Here is a 26990-nt window from a genome sequence, read left to right as displayed (position 1 = left end):
GCATTTCTGTGATTTATTAATCTGTTTCTCCTGTCAGAGAGGCACCTTGTCAGGGGTGGTTGAGTGAGATGTGATGCGGGGGAGAGCCAGAGCCCCACTCTGCCATCTCCCGCGGCTTCTCTCGCAGGGGACTGGATGGGCTTGACTCTAGCTTTCAGTCGTGCAGTGGCAGCCGAGGCATCTGCGAGCATCCTGCCCGGCCTTCTTGAGGCGTCCTGACGCTGGAGGGCTTGTTTGCAGTGCTGCTTGACCGCGGTTGAGATGTCTGGCCAAGCCCACGGAGCTGGGGGTGGGGGAGTGCCTGGGTTCCAGGTGACTTGGCCCTCCTGGGGACCCCCCCCCAAACACACACACACACACGCACACGCGCGCACACACACACGCACACACGCACACGGGTTGAAGCCGCAGAGTTGTGTGGTTCCTCCCAGGAGGCTTCTGCTTCCACCGACCCTCCGAGCTGGTCGGCCCTGGGCAGGGTGTGCATTTTCTACCTGCCTAATCTAGCCTTTACCTTTGAACTTTGAACTTCTTGAGGGCTGGATCGCGTTTTCTAGGTTCCTTAGAAATTCTTTAGCACGTGCTGTGCCCACGCTAGAGGGGCAATAAATGATGTTTGGAAAATCACCCGTCCTTAACCAGCAGTAATGATGGGATGAGACCCTCAGACGTCGTGTCGCCTTCTGATTCACGGAGCTTCCAAGGCCGACCCTCCTGGTGAAAGTGGGGTCTCTGGAGACAGACCAGGGGGCTCTGTGGTCGGTTTGGTCTCAGAATAATCGTTTTCAGTGGTAAGGAAAGGGAGAGGCAACAGCCATGAGTCCACATGTGGGACGTGCCAAAAGCAGCTGGTCCACCGCCTCCAGGCAAAGGATTTCAAGGTGACCTCTAAGCTGGAGGCTTATTGCTGCTTTGCATCAGAGCTGACAATGTTTGTTTCACTGCCAAGAGGAAAAGTGGGTAGTGTTCATAAAACTGATGTGCACAGGTGTACATATGAGAGGTGAGATAATGACAAACTTGACTTTACAGCAGGCCTTTTTAAAACAGTTCTTGAGTCTTGGAAACGGAAACATAATTCTCTCTTGGTCCAACTGCCTGTCATCTGTAAGTGGTCACTATTTCATCATTTTGCAATAAAAGATAATAGAATAACGATTTATATCTCATGGCTGATGTTTTAATGTGTCTCTCTGTTATCCTGGGCTGACAGTCTGTGATTACAGTAAACGTTTTCTCGGTGACACCATGGTAATGACTCGTTAATGGGGGATTGTTCCAAGTTTAAGTCACGTTGCCACGGCCCGGCCCGCCTGGCCCTGCCTTGGGGGGAGGGTGGCCTTTGTGTTCTGCTGGTGACTCTACACCTGGGCTTCGCCCCAACAAGGATGCTGGGTTCCAGGGACCACTCGGGTCCAGAACCTCAGGTCAGCGCTGACCTGGGCTTCTGGGACGCTTGTTGCCCATAGATTCGCAAACCCAGTTAGTGCCTCCATTTCTGTCTTCTGTGTCTACGACATTTGTTAGCTGAGAGCAGCTGCTTTGGATTTCAGGAGATCGGAAAACAGCAGCAGAGGGAAGATGCTTCCATTCCCACTTGGGAGGGTGCATCTCAGCGATGGGAGCTGGATTTGACCCGCCCATGTCCCCCCTCCCTGTGGTGAGAGTGAGGGCTGCCATCTGTACCTTAGAGGATGGAGAGGCTGCAAGTGGGAAACCTTTTAGGAGCAATTTGAGTATCATCTACTTGGCTTGGGTTCACAACTCCTATAATAAAGAATCCCACCGTGGGACATCCCTGGTGGTCCAGTGGTTAAGAATCCGCCTGCCAATGCAGGGGACGCGGGTTCGACCCCTGGTCCAGGAAGATCCCACATGCTGTGGAGCAACTAAGCCCGTGCGCCACAACTACCAAGCCTGCGCTCTAGAGCCTGCGAGCCACAACCACTGAGCCCACATGCCACAGCTACCGAAATCCTCGCACCTAGAGCCTGTGCTCCGTGACAAGAGAAGCCACTGCAGTGAGAAGCCCGCGCACCGCAATGAAGAGTAGCCCCCGCTCACCGCAACTAGAGAAAGCCTGCATGCAGCAACGAAGACCCAACGCAGCAAAAAAAAAAAAAAAAAAAAAATCCCACAGCAATATTCATCATGAAAAGAAGTTAGTTGGGCTCCGAACTGAGGATCCTGCTTAGTTTATTTTTATTTTTTAATTTTTGCGGTACGCGGGCCTCTCACTGCTATGGCCTCTGCCTTTGCGGAGCACAGGCTCTGGACGCGCAGGCTCAGCGGCCATGGCTCACGGGCCCAGCCGCTCTGCGGCATGTGGGATCTTCCCGGACCGGGGCACGAACCCGTGTCCCCTGCATCGGCAGGCGCACTCTCGACCACTGCGCCACCAGGGAAGCCACCTGCTTAGTTTAAATAAAATTCATTCGGGTGCAGCCTCGTGTTTCCACACGAAACAGGGATTAGAGTCAATACTGGCAAGTTGTGATTGCAGTTTGATGGCAGTGTTGGATGGAACAGCTCAGTGGGTGCGTGGGTGCAGTGGGCTACTTATGTCTTTGGGCTCGTGGTCCTCCCGGGTGATGGGCATGGGGCGCGAGGCTGCCCCAGCCCCTTTGTTCTCCAGAGGCTCTGGGTCTGTTGGCATTTTCTGTGGATGGGAAGGTCCCAGAGGAGAAGCAAATAGTTTGATGTCCCAGATGCTGGGCACCCTGGAAGGAGGAGCTGTGAGGGGCTCGCTCACTGGGCCCCTTCTCTGCTCTGGTGCCTGGAAGGGATGCTGCTCCCCGCGCGGCGTGTTTGTGGTGTTGACGTGACGACGAGGAGGGGGCGCACCCGCGTTCCTCCGTGTTTCTTCTCTGCAGCTCGAGAGTGTTCAGTCCGTCCCTGGCTTCTCTTTTGCAGCCCTTCTATTTTCACACGTCCTTGAACCATCCTAATATCGTGGCCGTGGTGGAAGTGGTCACTGAAGGCAGGAGACGGGACGGGACCCTTCAGGCTTTGTCCTGTGGGTTTGGAATCCTTCGGATCTTCAGCAACAACTCGGAATCTCCTACGTCTGCCCCCCAGGACAAACGGTATCTGCCCCATTTTCCCCGTCGCTGGGGTTTCCGGCGTCTTTCTGTGGTGATTTAACGGCTCATTATTTGTCCAGACTAGAAAGCTCTGAATTTGTCAGCATGTGTGTTCATCACAGTCTCCCGGTGGTATTTTCGCTTCGGGCTGTAACTGGGTTTGCTGTTTCTGAATAAGCCCAGCCATCGTTCTCCAGGCGGGAGCGGGACGGGCCTTGGCCTCGGGAGTGGGATCTGATGTAAGGTGGTCAAGGGCTGAGTCCTGCTCCGTCGCTTACTCCTGTGGGGGTCTTAGGCCAGTTGTTTAAACTCCTGACTCTATCATCCGTGCATGAGGGACGGCCATCTCCTAAGGGTCCGGAGTGTAAACAGTAGGTTCTTCCCAGACAGGTGCCCAGGGAGCAGTAGGTGTTCACTCAGCAAACACTGGCTGGGGGTCCGCTCTGTGGCAGGCTCTGTTACGTTAGGAGCTGGACGTGCCCGGATGGATGAGATAGTGTGTGGTCATTTCAGCCGTGGTGGGGTTTGCGTTGTCACTGTAGATCGGGGCTTGTCAACCCTGGCTCCGCGGACACTTTGGGCTGTCCCGTGCAGTGTACGAGGTCTCGTAGCACCCCTGGCCTCTGCCCACTAGATGCCAGGCAGCCCCCTCCCCACCCAGCTGTGACAGCCAAAAGTATCTCCAGACTTTACCAGACATCCCGACGGGGGCAAAATCATCCCGGGTTGAGAACCACCACTCCAGACACACAATCGTGGAAACCCCTCAAATGTTGTTTTCTTGGGACATCTCCAAGCATGACCAACTCCCCAGGCATTGTTTTCTAGCGCTGAGGTTCTCAGGCTGCACTCGGGCCGTGCTGTGTGTGTGCTGGACATGCTTGGCCACGAGTGCTGAGGGCTCGCGGATCTGATGCTGTCCGCAGCCGTCTGTTTCCCACGGAGGGTCGAGAAAGCTCCTGGAGGTGTGGTGCTGGGGTCCCCAAGGCCTTCCTTTCGAGAAGCATAGCTGACATCCCATGAGTAAACGCAAGATGCTGACCTGCATCTCACGGGTCTTGTTTTGCAGGTTGAGACTGTATCACGGCAGCCCCCGAGCCCTCCTGCACCCGCTTCTCCAGGACCCCATAGAACGTAAGAGACGAGGCCTGGCCAGGCCTGCTCCTACCGTCCTCAGCAGCACCTGTTTGTCATATGACATCCCTGAGTGTTAGAACCTCATCAGCTTAGCTGAGTTGTTAATAGATTTGGGGAACATGTAACGTTGGGCTTGGAGTTCTGATGTAATTTGAAGATCAGAGACACACGAGCCTATAAGGATGGTGTAGCCGTGTGAAGACGACCCCATGGGGGCCACCTGGTGGGAGGGCTGTTGGCCTCCTTGCCCCTGGGGTAGCAGCTTTGCCCCCACGTGAAGTAGTTGCTGTCCATCACTGCCCACCGGCTGTCCCAGGAAGCCTTTGATCGCGAAGTCCGTGGGTCATCTCCAACACAGCAAGGTGTCCAGCGGTGCCAAATGAGAGTGGCATCTGCAGGAGCACCTGGCATGCATGGGCCCCGCGTGGAGCGGCCGGCCTTAGGGCAGAGTGGGCTTCCCGCCCTGCCTCTGTGGCTTCTCCTCCCGAGCCATCAGGGTACCCGTGGGAGGGACCTGCGGCCCCCTGGCTGCCGGCCGTGTGGAGGGTAGACGGAAGGGCGTGCGGTGAAGCCGGGGGGTGGGCTAACAGGCTGTTTCAGGGGCCTATGCGGGCTCTGCTGGCCCTCGGGGAGTGTGGCCGGGGGCCAAGCGGTGGAGGTGGGTCTGTTTGGCGGGGGGCAGGGTGGTAGAGACTTTCTGTCTCTTTGCGATGTTGCCCAGACTCCACGATGGGAACCCAGCCTGTGTGAAAAACCCAAGCTTACCCCGACCCATCCACTCCCTCTGAATTTGGTGAAAATCTCACGGTAGAGGAACAATCGGTCAGAAACTTGGTTTTGTTGATACAGACTGGCTTTTAGGTTATTTCGCAACTGAATTTAATCATTAACCTGCCAGCGTTTCCTCTCCTGAAGTACCCTTAGACTCAGCACCTTTCCAACAGCAGACACAGCCCCCAGGTTGGTTCCAGGCCCACGGATCTGGGCGCTGGTGGAGGGTGTGGGAGCTGCGGCCGTGTGAGGGGGGCCTGGGGAGGGACCGCCACAGGCTGTCAGCTCATCATCTCAGGGGCATTTCTAAAAGTGCGGGGCTGTTTTTCTTGGATGGATAATGCAGTCACATGATCCAGCATTCAAAGTACTGAATAGTATGAAAAGGTTCAGGTGAGGTCTCCTTCCTCCTCTGCTCGGCCCTTCACCTGCACCACAGGTGACCTTTCTCTCTGGGATCTTGTGGGTCCTTCTAGGTCCTCTGATGACACACAAGCAGATGTGCACTTCCCTGTTCTGATTTTGCCCCCGTTTACTTGTCCCAGACCTTTCTTTTTTCCCTTAATGATTTATCTTGGAGGATGTTTCATATCAGTACCTAGAAAGTGTGCTCATTTTTTTTTTTTTTTTTTTGTGCGGTATGCGGGCCTCTCGCTGTTGCAGCCTCTCCTGTTGCGGAGCACAGGCTCCGGACGCACAGGCTCAGCGGCCATGGCTCACGGGCCCAGCCGCTCCACAGCATGTGGGATCTTCCCGGACCGGGACACGAACCCGCGTTCCCTGCATCGGCAGGCGGGCTCTCAACCACTGCACCACCGGGGAAGCTCCGTGCTCATTGTTTTTACAGCTGTGTGTTATTTCATTGAATTGCTGTTTGTGATTGAACCAACCCACCCCAAATGGACCCTTGGGGCAGTTCTGTGAGAACAGAGGGTTGAAGGTTTTGCTGCAGTGGACATCTGCCATTTTGCAGGTGTGCACGTGAATCTGTAGGGTAAACTCCCAGAAGTGGGATTGCTGGTCTGAGGGCCTGTGCATTCACAGTTTTGTGTTATTTCCCCTGTTTGCCCTCCATAGAGGTTGTACCAGCGTGCTCACCAGCCAGCCATGTAGCAGAGTGCCTTTTAGGGTACTTAACATTTTTTTTTTTTTTTTTTTTTTTTTTGCGTTACGCGGGCCTCTCAATGCTGTGGCCTCTCCCGCCGCGGAGCACAGGCTCCGGACGCGCAGGCCCAGCGGCCATGGCTCACGGGCCCAGCCGCTCCGCGGCATGTGGGATCTTCCCGGACCGGGGCACGAACCCGCGTCCCCTGCATCGGCAGGCGGACTCTCAACCACTGCGCCACCAGGGAAGCCCAGGGTACTTAACATTTTAAAGTAAGCACATCCCATGTTTGGAGCGGTTAGATATTAAAAATCTGGTTTTCGATAATATAGTTGTGTTTTTCTAACGAATATTTAGTTCTTTTCTTATGAAATCACAAGGCATGCCTCAGGAGGTGGTGAGTCCCCTATCAGTGGAGGAAATCAAGCCCAGGCAAGATGGACCATTTGATGGGAATGTGTTGAGGGCATGTCTGTGGTCCCTCCCAGCCCAGTTTCTATTGACGCCCTTCCGTCCGCTTTCCTGAGTGCTCTGTATCTGAGCTCTTCCCGGTGGTTCCTTTCTCTAGGACGCTTTCCCTCTTCCCACTTCCCCTAGCACGTTATCCGAACCTTCCTTGGGGTTCGGATCCCGTTCTCCTGTGTGTTATGGATGTCGGCATGCTTGTGTCTTAGTCACCCCAGAGGAATGGTCCTTCCTTGAGGACAGGACTCTGTCTTGGAGGCCACTGGCCACCCAGGGCCTAGTCCTGCTGCTTTGTGGGTCTTGACGGATGCAAGGCTGAGACTGAAAGGGATGCAGGCCTCTGGTCAGAGGACCTTCTAGGTTCCCTCTGATTATGGGAGCAAAAGTGATGCCTCTCTTCACTGCTCTTGGGGAAGAGGTGAGCGGAGAGATTTTATTATGTCGGATCAAAAACAAGTACCTCGGGCTTCCCTGGTGGCGCAGTGGTTGAGGGTCCGCCTGCCGATGCAGGGGACGCGGGTTCGTGCCCCGGTCCGGGAGGATCCCACGTGCCGCGGAGCGGCTGGGCCCGTGAGCCATGGCCGCTGAGCCTGCACGTCCGGAGCCTGTGCTCCGCAACGGGAGAGGCCACAGCAGTGAGAGGCCCGCGTACAGCATAAAAAAAAAAAAAAAAAAAACAAGTACCTCTTTCGTTGCAATTTTACCAGTGAGAGTTATTTAAGGATTGATTCTTTTTTGCTCTTTGGCTGAGCAAACAGAGCAATTCCCTTGTCTCCCTAGAAAAATACTTTTCCTGTTTGTTGAATTCTTTTCCGAGATGCTCAGTTTATTGGTCGGTTTGACCGAAGGTGCCTTGGTTCGGGCTGTCACAGGAGGTGTTTTCTCCCTCAGAAAACAAGCACATGACCCTCATTGAGAACTGCAGCCTGCAGTACACGCTGAAGCCACACCCGCTCCTGGAGCCCGTGTTCCACCTTCTTCCCGAGAACCTTCTGGTGTCTGGTCTGCAGCAGATACCTGGTCTCCTTCCAGCTCGTGGAGAATCGGGTAAGGGCTCCTCTGTTTCTGTCCACTTGGTGAGTCTCTGTTAGTTCATGGTCAGACCTTGCAGGAACTGGGGCGAGGGCTGGCTGGGCTCCCCAGCAAACAGCCTGGTGGCGGGGGGAGGGGGAGGAGGGGGAGGAGGGGGAGGGCAGCAGTGTCGTCTCGTTCCCGGCCCCTTCCTGAACACACCTCACATCCCTCAGGTCATCTCTGCCTTCTCTCCTTGAGAAATGCTTTCATGAGACAAATAGCCCGTGTCTGTATGACTGTGGCCAGAAAAACCACTGTTGCTAGATCCCACCCTTTCTGGGCCACCGTGTCAGTGGCTTAATTACCATCAGTTTTTAATTGTGGTAAAATAGACGTAACGTAAAATTTACTGTTTTAACCATTGTCAAGTGTGCGGTTCAGGGGCATCAGGTGCGTTCACGCTGTTGTGTAACCATCCTTCCCGTCCACCTGCAGAGCCTTTCCATCGTCCCAGACGGAAACCCTGTCCCGCTGGACGCTGACTCCCCTTCCCCTCCCCAGCCCTGCCCCCACTTCTGCTCTCTGTCTCTATGAGTTGACTCCTCTAGGGACCCCCTAGGCGTGGAATCCTCCTACAGCATTGGTCCTTTTGTGACTGGCTTATTTTGCTGGGCGTAATGTCCTCGAGGTTCAGCCCTGTTGTTCTGTGTGTCGGAATTTCCTTGCTTTTTAAGGCTGAATGGTGCCCCACAGTGTGGATGGACCACGTTTTGTTTATCCATTTACCTGTGCATGGACACTTGGGCTGTTCTGCCTTTTAACTTGTGAGTGAAACTGCTCGATCACTTTGGAACTGAAATTCATGGGACAGGCTCAGGGCTGTGTCTGGGTGTGTTTTAGAAGTTGATTCTCCTGGTGGGTGTGGGTCAGCCCTTCACAGCCACGAGTCACTGTGAGGGCTGCTCTCCTCTCAGGTCCTGCCGACGGGCCTCCCTCCTCGGTGGGCCTCCCTCCTCGGTCTCATGCTCCCTCTGAGTACTCTTGGGGGCTTTTTGCCTGGCCGTCTGGGAGAATCCAGGAGGAGGGACCGCACCAGCCTCCCCACCTGGGGCTGCTGGAACCTCTGGTCTTGGTGGGCCGGCTGCAGCTCCCATCCAGGAGGGGCAGGATGTGGCTTTGGGTGTGAGTGGCTGGCGAGGAGATCTGGGAGGTGCAGAGTGTTTGGCTCAGAACAGAGACACTCAGGACCCGAAGAGACGGCTCAGCTCCAGGAGGGAGAGTGTTTGTCTCGGTGACGATTTCCCTGCGCGTGGCCTGGGCGCTGTGGTCTTGTTATCTGAGTTCATGAACTCCTGGGACGGGTGCACGGTGGTCATCACCATCACGAGGTCACTGTTTCTCCAGTGTCTCGGAGAAGAGACGATGATACATGAGAAATGACCAGTTAACCGTGAACAGGAGCATGTCCTGGGCGGGGGATGGAGGGGGTCCCAGGTTTGGGTCTGCCGTGGGTCACCAAGCTCTAACCCTCCTGAAGCCCCCCGTAGGCAGCCGTGTTGCCCTCTGCGAGGCGCCTGTGTTCACCCAAGAGGGAGGGAGAAGTTAAGAGTTACAGGCAGGCAGAGGGAGAACCTCCTTCCTGGTCGTGCTGTTGGGATTGAGAGGGTGGAACCTGCATCCGGCTCTGAGGCCCCCTCCCATTGGTCATGGGGGCGCTGTCAGCACGGCTGTGACTACGCGGGTATCAGGCATCTATGTGCGCACCTGCGGGGAGCTCAGCTTCTGTGAGTCTTTCTGACCTGGGATTCTGGGAATTTAAACAGAATGTTCTCGAGGCCTGACGTGTATCCATCACCAGTGGGTGTCAGTAGAACTGCAGATAAAACATGAAAATACGGAAGCGGAGCTCGGGCCTGCTTCTGTGTCCCTCCTGGAAGGCGAAGGAGAAGCTCAGATGCCCAGACAGGCCCCGCGTTTGTTCTCAGCATCCCAGATCGGACGGTGGGAGTCAAGGGCCACGCTACAGAGAGGAGTTCTGGATCCAAGGAGCATGAGTTCAGCTCTGGATCCTGAAGTTCGTGTTTTCAGAAGAGCTGAGCCCCTCTGGCCTCCGGTTTGCCTCCCTGGAATGGAGCGGCTGGCACTGGGCACTTTTAATAGATGCAGGTGGTGTCTGTAAATGGCAAAGATGAAGGACAGTTTACGTTGTTGTTGTTTAAAAACAAATGGCCGGAATCGGTCTGGCGGGCGGGCAGGAGCTGCCGTCACCCGTGCAGGAGCCCCACTTGCTCCTCGGGGGAGGGGCCGAGGGCAGCCTCCCCTCCGTCCCCGAGACCCTGTTGCTCAGCCCTGACAGCGGTTATTGTCTCCGATATCCAGTTCTGCCCAGGATCTTACGGGCTTTTGTGACTCACTCTTTGAAAAAGGGTATCTTGGCTGGATACTGTTTTATGGCCCTGAGAGGGCCCAGGCAGGGACTGGGGCTGGCGTCCGTGGTGCTGGGAACCGGGGATCGCTTGTCTAGTTTGCAGAGGGTTTGGTTATATTTGGGTGCCGTGTTGGGACTCGGGTATTTGTTCCTTTGGAAAATGCCACAACACAGGAGGAGTGAGTTGTTTTCCCCTGAAATGTGGACTGAGGTCACTGCAGGTTCACACGCGGTTTTAGTTAAGTGGGGCAGCCTTGCATGTCTGGCTGGCAGGGGTGGTGAAGGGCGCCCCGGGCACCGTGCTGGGCGGTCAGTGCAGGGGGCTCACTGCTGTCAATCACCCCTTGTCCCCTGCTTGGCCTGGCTCACTGCCGCTGCTCCCCGGGATCCCATCCTCCCTCCCTCCTGTATGTCGAGCATCGCTGTGCCAGCTCTGTGCCGTGCAGGGCAGTCCCGGGGCCAGCCCGCCCTGCCTGACCCACCAGCCCGCTGACTCCAGCCCCGGCTTCGTCATCTGTTAAACCCAGCTCGGCAGTGCTGTCCGCGGAACTGACTTGCCCGTCTGCCCCATGGCAGCCTCCCGTAGCTTGGTGTGTCCCTGGGCCCGCCCTCTACTTACCTACCTGAGGTGGTTCCCCAGCCCCGACCTGCCGGCGCTGCATCTCAGCAAAGAACGTCAAGGTCCCGGGTGGGGCCCCGCACCCCAAGCCCAACCACCTTGTGTAGCGGTGGGGTTCTCCCCCCGGGCTTCCCAGGCTGTGCTGACGGCCTGCCCTCCCCAAGTCTGGGAGCGTGGCTTCTAGATTCCCGGAGTGACCGCGGTCCCCTGCAGAGAGGGAGCGAGGGGGACAGGGCTTCCCGCTGCCGCTGAGAGCCGGGGGCTGGTGATCCTGCAGCCTAGACCCCAATCCTTTGCGCCCTCTTAGGCCAAGGACAGGTTCAAGTGACAGAATTAATCTTTAGTCAATGAATTCGGTAAGACTAGAAGTTTTCCCTTCCAATCTCATTCCTAGAGAAAACCGCTGCTAACAGCTCGGTGTATGCCTTTTATATACTAATTGAGCCATTGACTCATTCACTTATTTGTTGATGGCTCAGCACGTATTTGTAGAGTAGATCCTGTGCGTGGCAGGCCCCGTGCTGGGGCTGAGGGTGCAGCCCTGTATTCCCGGTGGAGCATCAGGGCATCTTTCCCAGATGAAAGTAAGTGAGGGCCAACCTCACAGTCTAACCACGGTCCTCAGGGCACTGGGAGGTGTTTCAGAGCTGGTGTGGACCGGCTCAAGCTCATTTCCACTCCTGCCTAAATCGTTCCTAAATTTCGCTTGCATTCTGTTGCCTCTGTTGCAGTGTTCTCTCTATCTTGTGAGGTGCATTCTGGCGAACGAAATACCCTCGGCAGGAGAGCCATGTCCCCGGGAGGCTGGGGTCCGCGGGTGGGGGGACGTGGTTAGGGCCTAGCGGGGAGCTCCTTGGGCATCGCGGGTGTTTCCAAGCACTTCCCTGAAGGGTGTCGCTAGGGAGGGGTTCTAGCGGTCCCCATTTTCTCTGCAGTGCATTCAGGGGAGTCTCAGAAGAAGATGGATCGTTGTGCAGTAGGGTTTGTCTTCCCACGGGAGCACTGCTGTTGCTGGGAGTTGCAGCCCTGTCCAGAGACTTGGCAACAGATCGGTGAAAGCTTGACCCAGTTACAGAGCACGAGGGTCAGCAGTCCCCACCACCGGGAGGTCAGCTCTGCTGAGGTCCCTTGTGTTTGTCCTGGCTGCTGACGCTGGTCGGTTGAATGACTGAATGACAATGTCATATGGCAAAGCTGTGCTTTGTGGGCGCTGCTGGAACGTTGGGGAAGAGCCCTGAGGCCGGCGGTGGTGCGCCCGCTCTGCTCCTGGCCCCGTGTGATGGCTCCAAGCCTCCACTGTGGCCGGTCTCCTCTGTAACATGGGGACATTATGAGGACCTGCCCAGAGAGGGACACAGGGAGGGTCCAGCGAGCGTGAGCTGCTGTTCTTCGGTCAGGCAAGTTCTGCCTTGAGTTGAGCCAGAAGGCACCTCCAACGTGGCCACCCTGTGGCTGCCGCAGGACATCTGGGAGGTCGGATCTGTCTCCTGTGGGAGGGCCCTTCAGGGCTGTTCTTTCTTCACTCGTGGCTTCTGGAAGCTTGCGGAGCGGGTCCCCGGCCAAGCCAGGCTTGGAACTGGGCACCTTGCGTTGGGAAAGGCGTTGGTTCTGGGTTTTCCTTCTGTTCCTGTGGCAGCCTGCAGACGGGGGTCTGGCTGGTGACTGTTCTCTCTGTTCCAGTGCTTGTTGACCGTGGAGTGACCTCTGGCTTGGGGGCCAGGCAGACCCTCTGCGGGAGCAGCCCCGGGGGGAGGGCACTCATTTCCCACGCACGCTTCTCTGGAAGCAGGACTTGACGTGGGGGGAAGGTGAGCAGGTAACATGTCGGGGTGTCCCTTTGGGGTCGGGTGATTTTGCTGCTCAGCACGGGACTGCTGGGGAGAGGGTGCTGGGTGCAGCCCGTGTGTCCTTCCCTGTGTGTTCAGTGGGTGCCCCCAGGCTGCTCTCTGCCCCAGAGATGAGAGAATGGGGTGTCCGGGGGGTCCCGGCTCCCTGGGCTGAGTGATGGGAGCCCAGGTGGGAGGCAGGGTGAGAGGGTCCCGACAGCGTCAAGGCCGAGAGTGTGTGTGTGGGTCCTGAGTGTGGGGTGGGGGGAGGTAAGGGGGTCTCACCAGGAGTACAGGGATCTCAGGGGCCGCGGCTACCTCCGTCTGGTGGAGGGGTGTGGCCACCTTACCTGGACCACCCCCCCCCCCCCCCCCGCCCCGTGACTGCCCACAGAGCCCTGGACCACTTGAGTCTGAACACCTGTTTTGGCCAAGAGTTTAACTGCGATCAAGAGGAGGGGGATTGTTTGGTATCCAGCAAACGAGCCTGTCTGTGCTTTAAAGCAGCGAGCAGGGTCGTGCAGCTCGGGGTCACGGAAAAAGGCAGCGGTCTTGTGTTAAAAATGCTGAAATCACTGGAGGAGGATTGCAGACACATGAATTAACTTGCAGAATGCAAATAACATGGAGTCTGCAAAATAAGGGAGTGACAAGCATTGTTCACGCGGCCCTCCCACTTCCCTCTGCTCCGTCTCTGCACACTCACCTCCTGCTCTGAGTCCCGCCAGCATCCCTCCCTGAAATCCTGCAGGGACAATCTGTACCTCCTCCTGTCCGCGGAGGCCCCGGGTTCCTGCGCCTTGCTGCAGGAGGTGGACCCTTCGCCCTGCCCTCCAACCCCCCACTCCCCCCGCCCCTGCCGGCCCCGACGGAGGCTCCCGGTTCAGGATGTGCTTCGGACACTCGCTTGACCATTTCATGAAAGGTTGCAGTTTATATATTTCTGCACTTAAAAAAAATCGTGGTCAAATAGACGTGTCATGAAATGTACTCTTCTAACGGTTTTTCAACGTGCAGTCCAGTAGCGTTAAGAACGTTCACATCCCTGAGCAACCCTCCCTCTCCAGAACGTTTTCCTTCTGCAGAGCAAGACTCCGCACCCGTGAAGCACCAGCTCCCCACCCGCCGCCCCCCAGCCCCTGGCAGCCTCCATTCTCCTTTCCATCTCGGAATTTGACTAATTTAAGTGCCTCATGTAAATGGAATTATCCAGAACTTGTCTTTTTGTGACTGGCTTATCTCACGCAGCATAATGTCTACAGCGTTCATCCACGTTGTAACATACGGTAGAATTTCCTTCCTTTTTTAAGGTTGAATGATATTCTGTTGTGTGGATGGACCCCATTTTGTATGTCGGTCCATCTGTGGATGGATACTGGGTTGTTTCCACTTTTTGGCTACTGTGAATAATGATACCTGCACTTTTCATTGGGTCTGATTCATCAACTGACCTGCTTTAAGCAATTAAAAAATGATGAAAGGAATACATAAACTTTCTCAGAAGTATGAATCAAACCTAGCGTGTATTTGTGATAGGGAAGGTACAGAAAGCCACAAAGAGGGAAATAAAATAATCTGTGATTACTGCCTGCAGATTACTGCCTACATGCATAGGCCACCATCAAAAAGTCTATAAATAATAAATGCTGGAGAGGGTGTGCAGAAAAGGGAACCCTCCTACACTGTTGGTGGGAATGTAAATTGATACAGCCACTGTGGAGGACAGTATGGAGGTTCCTTAAAAAACTAAAAATAGAGTTACTGTATGATCCAGCAATCCTACTACTGGGCATAGATCCAGAAAAGATGGAAACTCTATTTCGAAAAGATACAGGCACGCCAGTGTTCATAGCAGCACTATTTACAATAGCCAAGACATGGAAGCAACCTAAATGTTCACTGACAGGGGAGTGGATAAAGCAGATGTGGCACATATATACAATGGAATATTACTCAGCCATAGAAAAGAATGAAATAATGTCATGTGCAGCAACATGGATGGACCTAGACATTATTATACTAAGTGAAGTCAGAGAAAGACAAATATCATATGATATCACTTCTCTGTGGAATCTGAAAAAATATACAAAGGAACTTATTTGCAAAACAGAAATAGACCCACAGACTTTGAATACAAACTTATGGTTATGAAAGGGCAAAGCGGGGGAGGGATACATTGGGAATTTGGGATTGACATATACACACTACTATATATAAAATAAACAACAAGGACCTACTGTAGAGCACAGGGAACTCTACTCAATACTCTGTAATGACCTATATGGGAAAAGAATCTGAAAAAGAAATATATATATATATCTGAGTCACTTTGCTGTACACCTGAAACATTATATATCAGTCATACTAAAATAAAAAAAAAGAAAAACAAGAACAGAGCAACTACGCCAAAAAATGATATACATGTATACATGTAAATGCGTATATTTTAAATAAAATTGTCATCAAATGGACTAATAATACACAGGTTTTTTTTTTTTTTTTTTTTTTTTGCGGTACGCGTGCCTCTCACCGCTGTGGCCTCTCCCGTTGTGGAGCACAGGCTCTGGATGCGCAGGCTCAGCGGCCATGGCTCACGGGCCCAGCCGCTCTGCGGCATGTGGGATCCTCCCAGACCGGGGCACGAACCCGTGTCCCCTGCATCGGCAGGCGGACTCTCAACCACTGCGCCACCAGGGAAGCCCATAATACACAGTTTTATATGTTGTTTTTTTCACCTACAGTATCATGATTACATTTTGATTATTAAATAATCTTAGAGAATATGATTTGTTTCTCATTTTATCTGAATGAGCCATAGATTATTTAAATTCTCCTATTATTGAACATCTGGTGGTTTCTTATTTTTGACTCTGTTATAAATAATGTTCTAATGAGTATTCCTGCAAAGTTTGCTTCCATTTTGATATATTGCTAAATAGATCCAAAAGTTGCATTACTGGGGCAGAAGGTGGATATGGACATTTTTAAGGCTCTTGACACACAAAGTTAGAGAAAATTGCCTCTTAGCTGTACTGATTTATAACCTTTCAGCAAGGTAGAGTGTTCCTTTCACCACAGCTTCATCAGCATTGAGTCTTTTTTTTTAAACATCTTTATTGGAGTATAATTGCTTTACAATGTTGTGTTAGTTTCTGCTGTATAGCAAAGTGAATCAGCTATATGCATACGTATATCCCCATATCCCCTCCCGCTTGCATCTCCCTTCCACCTTCTCTAACCCACCCCTCTAGGTAGTCGCAAAGCACAGAGCTGATCTCCCTGTGCTATGCGGCTGCTTCCCACTAGCTATCTGTTTTACATTTGGTAGTGTATGTATGTCAGTGTTACTCTCTTACTTCGTCTCAGCTTACCCTTCCTCCTCCCCACGTCCTCAGGTCCATTCTCTACATCTATGTCTTTTTTCCTGTCCTGCCCCTGTGTTCATCAGAACCATTTTTTTTTTTTTAGATTCCATATATATATGTTAGCATATGGTATTTGTTTTTCTCTCTCTGACTTACTTCACTCTGTATGACAGTCTCTAGGTCCATCCACCTCACTATAAATAACTCAGTTTCTTTTTTTATGGCTGAGTAATATTCCACTGTATATATGTGCCACATCTTCTTTATCCATTCATCTGTCGATGGACACTTAGGTTGCTTCCATGCTCTGGCTATTGTAAATAGTGCTGCTATGAACATTGTGGTACATGACTCTTTTTGAATTATGGTTTTCTCAGGGTATATGCCCAGTAGTGGGATTGCTGGGTCGTATGGTAGTTCTATTTTTAGTTTTTTAAGGAACCTCCATAGTGTTCTCCATAGTGGCTGTATCAATTTACATTCCCACTATCAGTGCAAGAGGTTTCCCTTTTCATCACACCCTCTCTAGCATTTACTGTTTGTAGATTTTTTGATGATGGCCATTCTGATGGGTGTGAGGTGATACCTCGTTGTAGTTTTGATTTGCATTTCTCTAATGATTAGTGACGTTGAGCATCCCTTCATGTGTTTGTTGGCAAGCTGTATGTCTTCTTTGGAGAAATGTCTAGTTGGGTGTTCTGCCCATTTTTGGATTGGGTCGTTTGTTTTTTTTGATATTGAGCTGCATGAGCTGCTTGTATATTTTGGAGATTAATCCTTTGTCAGTTGCTTCGTTTGCAAATATTTTCTCCCATTCTGAGGGTTGTCTTTTGGTCTTGGTTATGGTTTCCTTTGCTGTGCAAAAGCTTTTAAGTTTCATTAGGTCCCATTTGTTTATTTTTGTTTTTATTTCCATTTCTCTAGGAGGTGGGTCAAAAAGGATATTGCTGTGATTTATGTCATAGAGTGTTCTGCCTATGTTTTCCTCTGAGAGTTTTATAGTGTCTGGCCTTACATTTAGGTCTTTAATCCATTTTGAGTTTATTTTTGTGTGTGGTGTTAGGGAGTGTTCTAATTTCATTCTTTTACATGTAGGTGTCCAGTTTTCCCAGCACCACTTATTGACGAGGCTGTCTTTTCTCCATTGTATACTCTTGCCTCCTTTATCAAAGATAAGGTGACCATATGTGCGTGGGTTTATCTCTAGGCTTTCTGTCCTGTTCCATTGATCTATATTTCTGTTTCTGTGCCAGTACCACACTGTCTTGACTACTGTAGCTTTGTAATATAGTATGAAGTGCAGGAGCCTGATTACTCCAGCTCCATTTTTCTTTCTCAAGATTGCTTTGGCCATTTGGGGTCTCTTGTGTTTCTATACAAATTGTGAAATTTTTTGTTCTAGTTCTGTGAAAAATGCCATTGGTAGTTTGATAGGGATTGCATTGCATCTCTAGATTGCTTTGGGTAGTATAGTCATTGTCACAATGTTGATTCTTCCCATCCAAGAACATGGTATATCTCTCCATCTGTTTGTATCACCTTTAATTTCTTTCAACAGTGTCTTATAGTTTTTTGCATACAGGTCTTTTGTCTCCGTAGGTAGGTTTATTCCTAGGTATTTTATTCTTTTTGTTGCAATGGTAAATGGGAGTGTTTCCTTAATTTCTCTTTCAGATTTTTCTTTATTAGTGTATAGGAATGCAAGGGATTTCTGTGTATTAATTTTGTATCCTGCTACTCTACCAAATTCATTGATTAGCTCAAGTAGTTTTCTGGTGGCACCTTTAGGATTTTCTATGTATAGTATCATGTCATCTGCAAACAGTGACAGTTTTACTTCTTTTCCGATTTGGATTCCTTTTATTTCTTTTTCTCCTCTGTCTGCTGTGGCTAAAACTTTCAAAACTATGTTGAATTATAGTGGTGAGGGTGGGCAGCCTTGTCTTGTTCCTGATCTTAGAGGAAATGGTTTCAGTTTTTCACCATTGAAAACCATGTTAGCTGTGGGTTTGTCATATATGGGCTTTATTATGTTGAGGTAGGTTCCCTCTATGCCTACCTTCTGGAGAGTTTTTAATCATAAATCAGTGTTGAATTTTGTCAAAAGCTTTTTCTGCATCTATTGAGATGATCATATGGTTTTTAGCCTTCAATTTGTTAATATGGTGTATCACATTCAATGATTTGCATATATTGAACAATCCTTGCATTCCTGGGGTAAACCCCACTTGACCGTGGTGTATGATCCTGTAATGTGCTGTTGGATTCTGTTTGCTAGTATTTTGTTAAGGATTTTTGCATCTCTGTTCATCAGTCATACTGGCCTGTAGTTTTCTTTTTTTGTGACATCTTTGTCTGGTTTTGGTATCAGGGTGATGGTGGCCTCATAGAATGAGTTTAGGAGTGTTCCTCCCCCTGCTATATTTTGGAAGAGTTTGAGAAGGATGGGTGTTAGCTCTTCTCTAAATGTTTGATAGAATTTGCCTGTGCAGCCATCTGGTCCTGGGCTTTTGTTTGTTGGAAGATTTTTAATCACAGTTTCAATTTCATTACTTGTGATTGGTCTGTTCATATTTTCTGTTGTTTCCTGGTTCAGTCTTGGCAGGTTGTGCGTTTCTAAGAATTTGTCCATTTCTTCCAGGTTGTCCATTTTATTGGCATAGAGTTGCTTGTAGTAATCTCTCATGATCCTTTGTATTTCTGCTGTGTCAGTTGTTACTTCTCCTTTTTCATTCCTAGTTCTGTTGATTTGAGTCTTCTCCCTTTTTTTCTTGATGAGTCTGGCTAATGGTTTATCAATTTTGTTTTTCTTCTCAAAGAACCAGTGTTCAGTTTTATTGATCTTTGCTATTGTTTCCTTCATTTCTTTTTCATTTATTTCTGATCTGATCTTTATGATTTCTTTCCTTCTGCTAACTTTGGGGTTTTTCTGTTCTTCTTTCCCTAATTGCTTTAGGTGTAAGGTTAGGCTGTTTATTTGAGATTTTTCTTGTTTCCTGAGGTAGGATTGTATTGCTATAAACTTCCCTCTTGAACTGCTTTTGCTGCATCGCACAGGTTTTGGGTCATCATGTTTTCATTGTCATTTGTTTCTAGGTATTTTTTGATTTTCTCTTTGATTTCTTCAGTGATCTCTTGGTTATTTAGTAGCGTATTGTTTAGCCTCCATGTGTTTGTATTTTTTACATTTTTTCCCCTGTGATTGATATCTAGTCTCATAGCGTTGTGGTCAGAAAAGATACTTGATACAATTTCAATTTTCTTAAATTTACCAAGGCTTGATTTGTGACCCAAGATATGGTCTATCCTGGAGAATGTTCCATGAATACTTGAGAAGAAAGTGTATTCTGTTGTTTTTAGATGGAATGTCCTATAAATATCAATTAAGTCCATCTCGTTTAATGTGTCATTTAAAGCTTGTGTTTTCTTATTAATTTCATTTTGGATCATCTGTCCATTGGTGAAAGTGGGGTGTTAAAGTCCCCTACTATGATTGTGTTTCTGTCGATTTCCCCTTTTATGTCTGTTAGCATTTGCCTTATGTATTGATGTGCTCCTATGTTGGGTGCATAAATATTTACAATTATTATATCTTCCTCTTGGACTGATCCCTTGATCGTTATGTAGTGTCCTTCTTTGTCTCTTCTAATAGTCTTTATTTTAAAGTCTATTTTGTCTGATATGAGACTTGCTACTCCAGCTTTCTTTTGGTTTCCCTTTGAATGGAATATCTTTTTCCATCCCCTCACTTTCAGTCTGTATGTGTCCCTAGGTCTGAAGTGGGTCTCTTGTAGACAGCATATGTATGGGTCTTGTTTTTGTATCCATTCAGCAAGCCTGTATCTTTTGGTGGGAGCATTTAATCCATTTACATTTAAGGTAATTATCAATATGTATGTTCCTATTACCATTATCTTAATTGGTTTGGGCTTGTTTTTGTTGGTCCTTTTCTTCTCTTGTGTTTCCCACTTAGAGAAGTTCCTTTAGCATTTGTTGTAGAGCTGGTTTGGTGGTACTGAATTCTCTGTTTTTGCTTGTCTGTAAAGCTTTTGATTTCTCTGTTGAATCTGAATGAGATCCTTGCTAGGTATTCTTGGTTGTAGGTTCTTTCCTTTCATCACTTTAAATATATCATGCCACTCCCTTCTGGCTTGCAGAGTTTCTGCTGAGAAATCAGCTGTTAACCTTATGGGAGTTCCCTTGTATGTTATTTGTTGTTTTTCTCTTGTTGCTTTTAATAATTTTCCTTTGTCTTTAATTTTTGTCAGTTTAATTACTGTGTGTCTTGGCGTGTTTCTCTCAGTTTATCCTGTATGGGACTCTCTGTGCTTCCTGGACTTGATTGACTACTTCCTTTCTCATGTTAGGGAAGTTTTCCGTTATAATCTCTTGAAATATTTTCTCAGAACCTTTCTTTTTCTCTTCTTCTTTTGGGACCCCTATAATTCAAATGTTGATGCATTTAATGTTGTCCCAGAGGTCTCTGAGACTGTCCTCAATTCTTTTCATTCTTTTCTCTTTATTCTGCTCCGTGGCGGTAATTTGCACCATTTTATCTTCCTGCTCACGTATCCATTCTTCTGCCTCAGTTAATCTGCTATTGATTCCTTCTAGAGTATTTTTAATTTCAGCAATTGTGTTGTTCATCACTGTTTGCTTGCTCTTTAGTTCTTCTAGATCCTTGTTAAATGTTTCATGTATTTTCTCCATTCTGTTTCTGAGATTTTGGGTCATCTTTACTATCACTACTGTGAATTCTTTTTCAGGTAGGTTGCCTATTTCATCTTCATTTATTTGGTCGTCTAGGTTTTAGCCTTGCTCCTTCGTCTGTAACATATTGTTTTTGTCATTTTATTTATTTTTTTTCCTTTTTTGATGAGTCGGGCTGTATTCCTGTCTTACTGGTTGTTTGGCCTGAGACGTCCAGCAGTGGAGTTTGCAGGCGGTTGAATAGAGCCGGGTCTTGGTGCTGAGATGAGGACCTCCGTGAGGCCTCACTCCAACTGATATTCCCTGGGCTCTGAGGTTCTCTGTTAGTCCATCAGTTTTGGACTCGTAGCTCCCACTACAGGAGCTTGGGCCCGACCTCCGGCCTGGGAACCAAGATCCTGCAAGCTTCACGGCATGGTAAAAAAAAAAGAAAGAAAGGAAGAAAAAAGGAGCAGTACAATATCAAAGAATAAAATACAAAATAAAGTTAGAAAGATAAAAAATATATTAGGAAAAATAAAACTGTAATTGAAACAACTGGTCACTAGGGGTTCCTCCTGTCCCCTAGGTGTCTGTGGTCCCTCACCAGTGCCCGGTAGGTGCCCTAGTTGTGAGGAGACGCGAATTCACATCCTCCTAGTATGGCACCTTGACTCCACCCCTCAGCATTGAGTCTTACGTCAATTTTTTTTAAAGTTTAGAATTGGCTTTCAAAATTGAAGACCTTGCATGTAAATATTTAAATAACCCTAAACATTTAGGAAGAGACAGACAGGACCAGAACCAGAACGATGACACTGATGGGGACGCAAGGGACAGACCCCTGGGGGTGTGTTTGCTGGGGAGCAACTGGCTTCGCCTTCTTCCCCCTGTGTCACCTTTGCTCCGGAGCCCATGGAGAATCCTCTCCAAATGGACGTGATGCTCCCCTCTCGTGGCTGCGGCCGGGCTTCCATGTACCTGCTTGGTGCGGGTGCTGGGCTGGATGCAGCGGCCGCCGCCCCCTTCTGTCCTCACGGAGCTCACGGTCCAGGGGTGCTTCTTGATCGGGGCGGGACTTCCCTCATGGTGCCAGCCCAGCCCGAGTTTCTGCTCGTTGCCGTGCCATGCTCACGCCTATGCCTGCGTGTTTCCACATGGTTCAGGGTAAACCGAATGAAACAAGAAATGACATAGTGGGCTGTGCCCTTGCTGGATAGGAAGTCATGATAAAGGGAAGCCGAGTGCAGGGGACAAATGTCACTCTGCCTCAGGCTGTCTGTGTGCCCTGGATGGCCGGCTTAGGGGATTTGTTCCTGGAGATGCTTTGGGGTAGAATTCGGACCGAAAATGAAATTTGTGCTTGTTTGATCTGTTTGGTGTCTGGACTTGGACTGAGGTGGGCTCTGGCTGTGAGTCCTCTCTGAGCGATGCCCGTGCCGCCTTCTCTGTGCTTGGCCTGCGGCCTGGACCTCCCGTGGGTGAGAGGACCCTCCGGTGGTTTTGTTTCTGCGGGTCATCCCTCTGAGCCTCTCGTTGTGCAGGGGACACGCTCCGGAAGCCTCGCCTTCAGAAGTCTCTCACGTGGTACCTGGACGATTTGTTCTTCACGATGTATCCCTCCCTGGAGAAGTTTGAGGAGGAGCTTCTGGAACTTGTGATCAGCGATCACTTCCGGGAGGTACAGTCTTGGGTCGGGGAAGTTAGTCTGAACGGTGCAGATGGAAATGGCAGGCGGAGCTGGGGAGCTCCCGGCCTCTCAAGCCCCCAGGTGGGTGGTCCAGCCCCTGGTGACACCTGTGGTCCTGTCTTTCGTCTCTTTGTGGCTGAAGAGGGACAGTAGCCCATTGTCTTTATTTTTTTAAATTTTTAAAAAATTTTTATTCTTTGGCTGGGTCACGTGGCTCGTGGAATGCGGGATCTTAGTTCCCCGACCAGGGATCGAACTTAGGCCCCCTGCATTGGAAGAGCGGAGTCTTAACCACCGGACCACCAGGGAAGTCCCACGAGCCCATTGTCTTAACTTTGATATTGACGAGGGTGCTGTCATCCTGAGACATTAATTAACATTCACTTCGATGTAACTTAATCAGTCCTCATTTAAAAGATTAAATCACCAAATGAGCATAGGAAAACCTGTAAAAGAACCCACATTTACAAGGGACATTTTGAGGATGTTTCCAAGGAGACGACTAGGGATCTCAACCGCTTTGCCCCATTGAAGCGGTTTACTGTGAGCGGCGCTCCCCCTAACACTGCTCGGTTTTGCCTGTGTGACGCTGTCCTGCAGACTCCGCACCGTGATGCCTCGTCCCCACTGTGGGCCTTTGAGCACATGGCCCACCTTCGTGCACGTTCTTCGTCTGGATCTGTGCACGACCCCTCTCCGGTTTCACGTCTCAGTGCAGACCTGTTGCCCTGAGGGGCCGCCCTGCCCAAGCTGCAGGCAGTGTCCCCCTTCCTCCCCGCCGGGCGCGCTCTACGACGCATCATCGTGCTTCGTTTCTCTGGGTGCTTGGCCCTCTCGGAGAGCACCTGGTTTCCTTACTGTTTACAGGTGGATTGTCGGCCCCTCTCTGGAGTATTTGCACCAGGAGGACAGGGACTCGGTTTGCTTTACCACTGCACCTGATGTGCCTAAAACAGTCGGCACATAGTAGGTCTTTAACGTGTATTTGTGAGAATGAGTGATGCAGTCAGTGGGTGCCCATCCTCGTAGTCTGTGAAGTTAGCAAATTATTGACACACACACACACACACACACACACGCGAATGCGTGTACACGCACGAATAAGGTGGTCTTTTCTTTTGCTCTCTACCCGTTCTTGAAAATGTTGTACTACGTAATGTAGTCTCATGTGAAACAGAAACACGAAGCAGAGAAGAGGACTGAAATAGCATCATACATTTTCTTGGCATAGTTCCTGCTGTTTTCTTATTGCTCAGAAAAGATTGTCTGAGGGTAGAAAGATGTTTAAGAGCATTATTGTTGAATTTTATATATTCCCATAAAGATCACTTTATTATGTGTTTTTACTCTCTTTGTATTTTTGTTCCCATCCAACTGGCAGTTACTCGGTTATCACCTTCGTTTTATTTTCATTACTCAGAGACTAATGGGCTGAATTTACGTCTGTTCAGCATGATTAACGGGCAATGAAGAAAACTCGAAAATTCAGGGATCATTTTGCAACAATCACATAATTTAATAAACAATAATAGCCTGGGAGGAATATCCTTGCTCATTTGTTAGGGCGCCTGTATGTTTTTTTGTTAAGATGAGAACACTTTAATATCCAGGGATCACTTTGGGGCAGACTTACTGCCTAAATATGCCCACTCTTCCTGAGGCCCTGTCCGCCCCAAGTCTCAGGTGTCTGAGCTATGGGAGGGCAGAGGTGTTGAAGCTCGCTGTGTTCAGCCTTGGTCAGCACTTGCCCTTGACTCCGGGACCTCTCACTTCTTGGAGCCCCCTTGGAGCTCACTTCCTCTCACTGTTGGAGGTGCTAGGGCCCCTTGTTGCTGGTTTGCTGCGTCTTGAGAATTGTAGCTCAACCTTGCAAACCCGGAGCGAGAGTTAGCTGATTCAGGCATCTAAGGGATGTATTGTGCTACAAGATGATGCTACGTGAGAAGTCCCCGAAGTACCTAGAAAATGGCCTAAGGCCAGTCTGCTCTGATTGGATGGTGCTTCACCATCCAATGGAGCTTCAGACCAAGCTCCGTCTGGTCTGGAACGTCTGAAACCTCTGTTCCAGTTTCTTCTCTCCGCTGGGGCTCTCTGCTGGGAGCTTTCCTGGTGAGCTCCCTCCCCGCTCCGCACCGACCTTATTCTGTGCCATGTGTGCTTTTCCCAGGCGGGCAGCCCGCTGGACAGCGGTGCCCTGGAGATCTTGGAGCGGCGCCTGTGCGTGGGTGTGCACAACGGGCTGGGCTTCGTGCAGAGGCCACAGGTGGTGGTGCTGGTGCCTGAGCTGGAGGTGGCCTTGACGCACTCTGCCAGCTTCAGCCGGAAAGTTGGCGCCTCTTCGAAGGCCAGGTATTTCCCCCGGGGTCCCAGGTCGCGGTCCGCGTGGAGTTAGGAGGTGCGGGTGGGCACCTGACCAGGGATCAGAGTGAAAGGCAGTTGTTCTTACACGCGAGGCGTGCACTCATCCACCTGGGTTCTTCCCCGGTGCCTTTGATTCCTCTTGCTTAGTCGTCCCCGTCAGGAGCAGATCTCAGTGTTGTGAGGTTGGAAAGATCCTGGTTTTTGTGCCACGACGGGCTTTGGAGTTAGCATTACAGATGCTTCCAGCTGTGGAGCCCCGGCGTGCTTTCCTCCAGATGCGCCCTGTGATCCCTTTCTCACATGACACAGAACCAGAGGGCAGTAAGTTCTGCCGCTCTGTTCAGTCCTGTGCGTCTCAAATCACAATCGGAGACATCGCCTAGGGGTTCCACATGTGAAGCTGGACGGAAGCCGGCCTTGGAGGGGGCACCTCCCTGGAGACCTTCCGCCCTCCTGATACCACTGCTGGCGGTTTGGGAGAGTGTTGATTGCGGCACCTAAGAGAGGCTCTGGTTTGGGAAGTTACCTTGACGGCCAAACACCCAGAAGGGCTCAGTGCCGTTGCCTGGGGGACTCACCGTACCAGACCGCAGCAGCAGCGCCCGGTGCCGCGGGGCCCGAGCTGAGGGCGGGTGGGGTGCCGGGCAGCAGGAGCACCGCCTGACACGCCCCCTCTGTGTGTTCTCGGCGCAGATCTGGAAACCACACTCTGGTCTTGAGAAGCCGCCTCCAGCTCCCTGAGATGGTCTGTCAGCCCGCGTTCACCATCGTCTTTCAGCTGGAGTACGTGTTTAACAGCCCTTCAGGAGCGGACGGCAACGTAAGAACCCTCAGCTTGTTTCGCGTGCCGCCTGGCGACGGGCTCTACGCGCGCAGGACAAGCATAGTCACCATTTTTCTTCCGTTAAAAGCAGTGTGATTATTATTAACAATATGGATAACAAGCGTGCAACATGATTCCAGAAAACACTTGTTCCAAGTGATAGCTTTGTTCTAATCATTTCCCATCTCTATGGTAACAGTACAGACACCCTGCCGGCAGCTGGCTGAACAGTTCAGTAAACAGGCATCGTGCATCGTTAACGTCATTAATTCGTAATTATTGAATCGATAATTATTTTGAAAAAACGAGACCATTTTAATGCCTTTTTCAAATGATACTAAGTGTAGTAAAGCTTGAATCTGCGCAAGAAATGAATGTTTTCTTAGAGTGGACTTTGTATGTGCCCACGTCAGAACCAAGAGTGAGAATCTATAGGATTCAGTTGGAAGAAATGTAACAAAGAGACATCATTTACATCGTTGATGCAGATTTTTCGGAAAACCCAAGTCATGCTATTCTTAAGATTCAGATTTTTGGGCTTCCCTGGTGGCGCAGTGGTTGAGAGTCTGCCTGCCGATGCAGGGGACGCGGGTTCGTGCCCCGGCCCGGGAAGATCCCACATGCCGCGGAGCGGCTGGGCCCGTGAGCCATGGCCGCTGGGCCTGTGCGTCCGGAGCCTGTGCTCCACAACTGGAGAGGCCACAACAGTGAGAGACCCGTGTACCGCAAAAAAGATTCAGATTTTTTTGGAAAAAGCAAATATCAATTTAACAAGTAAATTAAAAATAAAAATAGGCCAACAAGACACCTTATGTGGTGGTCAGTCTGCCTGCATCACCATGCAGCTGAGGCAAGAGCAGGGGGCTGGGAGCGGTCTTGGGGGGGCCTTTGGAAGGAGAATGGGGTGTCGGCACAGCTGCTGTGTTAGTTCCTCTGGTAGCAGTGAACTGACCTCTCCGATGTCTGTACCTCGTGTAATTCAGAGTCCTAATCAGGTGAGCAGACCCAGAGGCAGGTATTCTGAGTATAGCCGAACGAATGATGTCCGTTGTTCTCACAAAGTTCTTGTTGCCAGCTCTGCTTTTCTTTCTTTGTTACCAGAAATTTCAGCTAAAATGCAACTGTATGCAGATATGCGTGTCAGCCGGGGGCAGGCGCTCCGGGCCTGGGGTGGAGCTTTACCGGGAGGGAGGGGCTTCTGGGGCTTCCGCATCCTGGGGGGAAGTTCGCCCGGCTCAGGTGCAACATCCCTGGTGCTGCCACTGGGCGTGGGCAGGGGGTCAGTACAGAGGGAGCCCCTGAGGAGCAGAGGGCCTGGCTCTCCACTCATTTACATTTAGATTGTGTCCCCTCGAGAACGTTAATTACAATTCGCTTGTGATTATAGAGCCTGTGTCCTGAAACTTTATGTCTTACCCAACCCTCGATTGTTATTTTTTAACTCTTCACTGAAATGCTTACCCGCTGACAGGTGGATCCGCCACGCGCTGTTGCTTGTGGAGCTCTTGGAATGTGGCTTGAAATAGCTCATCAGTTCTTTTTGATGTGGAGGTTTATCTTAACGTGGAATATTGGACTCCGTTTTACTGTCATCAAGTGTACTTTCTTCAGTGT

At 50.3% G+C, this 26990-nt stretch overlaps 1 protein-coding gene across 1 annotated transcript in view; it reads left to right on the top strand.

Moving 5' to 3' along the window:
• The window catches only part of NPHP4 (nephrocystin 4), a 146708-nt gene that overhangs the window by 22111 nt on the left and 97607 nt on the right, over window positions 1-26990 (top strand). The window contains 6 exon segments of the mRNA XM_032627689.1: window positions 2914-3086; window positions 4153-4217; window positions 7453-7608; window positions 22047-22183; window positions 24360-24541; window positions 25247-25373. Coding sequence (XP_032483580.1) covers window positions 2914-3086; window positions 4153-4217; window positions 7453-7608; window positions 22047-22183; window positions 24360-24541; window positions 25247-25373 — 840 coding nt within the window.

This window comes from Phocoena sinus, chromosome 1 (genome assembly GCF_008692025.1).
Source record: "Phocoena sinus isolate mPhoSin1 chromosome 1, mPhoSin1.pri, whole genome shotgun sequence".
Taxonomy (NCBI): Eukaryota; Metazoa; Chordata; class Mammalia; order Artiodactyla; family Phocoenidae; genus Phocoena; species Phocoena sinus.
Note: the sequence above shows the minus strand (reverse complement) of the source record. Positions and strands in the feature narration are given on the sequence as shown.